At 56.4% G+C, this 1,935-nt stretch overlaps 1 protein-coding gene across 1 annotated transcript in view; it reads right to left on the bottom strand.

Moving 5' to 3' along the window:
- Positions 1 to 1,625, bottom strand: part of LOC102758217 (interleukin-3 receptor subunit alpha) — a 6,544-nt gene extending 4,919 nt beyond the window's left edge. Inside the window, exons 1-2 of the mRNA XM_015570469.1 lie at positions 1,511 to 1,625; positions 59 to 182 (exon numbers count right to left, since the gene is read on the bottom strand). Coding sequence (XP_015425955.1) covers positions 59 to 182; positions 1,511 to 1,600 — 214 coding nt within the window. The 5' untranslated portion in view covers positions 1,601 to 1,625. The remainder of the gene's footprint in view (positions 1 to 58; positions 183 to 1,510) is intronic.
- Positions 1,626 to 1,935: the final 310 nt, after the last annotated feature.

The following is a 1,935-nucleotide window of genomic DNA, read 5'->3' as shown; positions in this document are numbered from 1 at the left end:
ATCTATCTATCTATCTATCTTTCTATTTATCAATATATATACAGCATTTAGCCCTCACCTTGCTTGGGATACTCAATCCACGTGGAGTATGGCTCACCGTCGACCACGGCGACTTTGATCGTGTAGTTCGTCCGCGTGCATTTGGGGAGCACATAGAACTGGCAGAAAAGGTTGTGTTTGGCCTAAAAGAGACGTAGGAATGTCCCGTTTAGAGATGCTCATCATATTTAACATTATTATTTTTTTTGTGTGTGTTTCATACTTTTACTGAGTTCAGAAGGGAAAGGACAGAGAGAGAGGCAGAAACATCCCTCCTATCTACATTATAAAAGACCAGCGACCGTAACGCGTAACGACCAAACGACCGGTCACCAGGCGGTGCATGGGGCATCTCTCAGACCCTCCCCCCTTTCCCCGAAGGGGCCCTACAGCGTCCACAGAGCGTGTGAGGCGTTACGGGGCAGTGGACATGGCCCTGACGCCAGGCCAGGCCTAGGGGACCCTACATGGTCACAATTCAATCATGCATTGAGCCTCTAGTACTAGTATAATAAAAGCCTAATATCCGAAGTGTCCGACCGTCTGTTCAACCGCTCAACCTGTCGCTATGACGCTCACTGACCACCAGAAGCAACCACCAGTAGATTAGCTTCCTGCTGGGGTCCCTGACGCCAGGCCAGGCCTAGGGGACCCTACACGGGCACAATTCAATCATGCATTGAGCTTCTAGTACTAGTATAATAAAAGCCTAATATCCTAAGTGTCCGCCCGTCTGTTCGACCGCTCAACCAGTCGCTATGACAACATTGACCACCAGGGGGCAAAAGCTCCAACCGTTAGGTGAGGTTGCTGCTGGGGTCTGGGCGAAATGGGCCGGACACGCCCAGGAGCCCTCCCCGCAGCCCCAATCATGCACCAATGGGGTCCCTCATCCTGGCCTGCACCCTCTCGCCATCCGGGACCCATCGGGGGACTTCGGAGAGCCGGTTTCACCGAGATGGGCCAGACACGCCCAGGAGCCCTCCCCCAGCCCCGATCGTGCACCAATGGGGTCCCTCATCCTGGCCTGCACCCTCTTGCCATCCGGGACCCATCGGGGGACTTCGGAGAGCCGGTTTCACCCTGATCTCCGCAGGCCAGACAGAGGGACCGCACTGGTGCACGAATTCGTGCACCGGGCCTCTCTCGTCAAAGATAAGAGGGAATCGGGGACCGGCTGCCTCCTGCCCGCCCCCAACTGGGGATCGAGCCCACAACCCGGGCACGTGCCCTGACCTCCTGGTTCATTGGCCGACGCTCAACTGCTGAGCCACACTGGCCGGGCCGAGCGGTACCATCTGAGACATTTTACGGACGACCCACCCTGAGCCCAGTACCCGTAAATGCCCCGCCCCACAGCCCACAGGCCGGGGTGCACCCCGAGAGGGCCTCAGGCTCGACGTTTGGCTGGGTCTCTGGGTAGAAGACATGGTAGCGTCTAGTGAGCTACGTCCACGGGAACGGCTTTTACCTTTAGGTCGGAACTGGGACCTTCGGTGCATTTGATGCCGGAGACGTTGCCGTGGAGATCCCAGGTCAGCCTCTTGGTCCCGGGCTCCATCCTTACGTTCGTAATCGGCGGGTTTGGAGCTGAAGGGTGTGGGGTTAGGAGAGAGACGGGGACGTTAAAACCCGCCACCCGACGGGAAATTTCGTTCTCCCGCTGACTGAGGCGATATCCGTGGGGAAGTGGAGTGATTTTTTAAAAAAATGTCCTGTAGAATAAAAGCCTAATAGGCTAATTGTCCGGTCGGCCGGTCGGCCGTTCAAGCAATCAAAGCTTAAGATGCTAATGATATGCTACGGCCGTTCACCCACTCGCTATGACGTGCACTGACCACCAGGGGGCAGGCAGCCGACCGGTCGACCAGTCGCTATGGCTGCACTGACCACCAG

This window comes from Myotis davidii, unplaced genomic scaffold, assembly GCF_000327345.1.
Source record: "Myotis davidii unplaced genomic scaffold, ASM32734v1 scaffold553, whole genome shotgun sequence".
Lineage (NCBI taxonomy): Eukaryota > Metazoa > Chordata > Mammalia > Chiroptera > Vespertilionidae > Myotis > Myotis davidii.
This window is presented reverse-complemented; position numbering and strand designations above follow the sequence as displayed.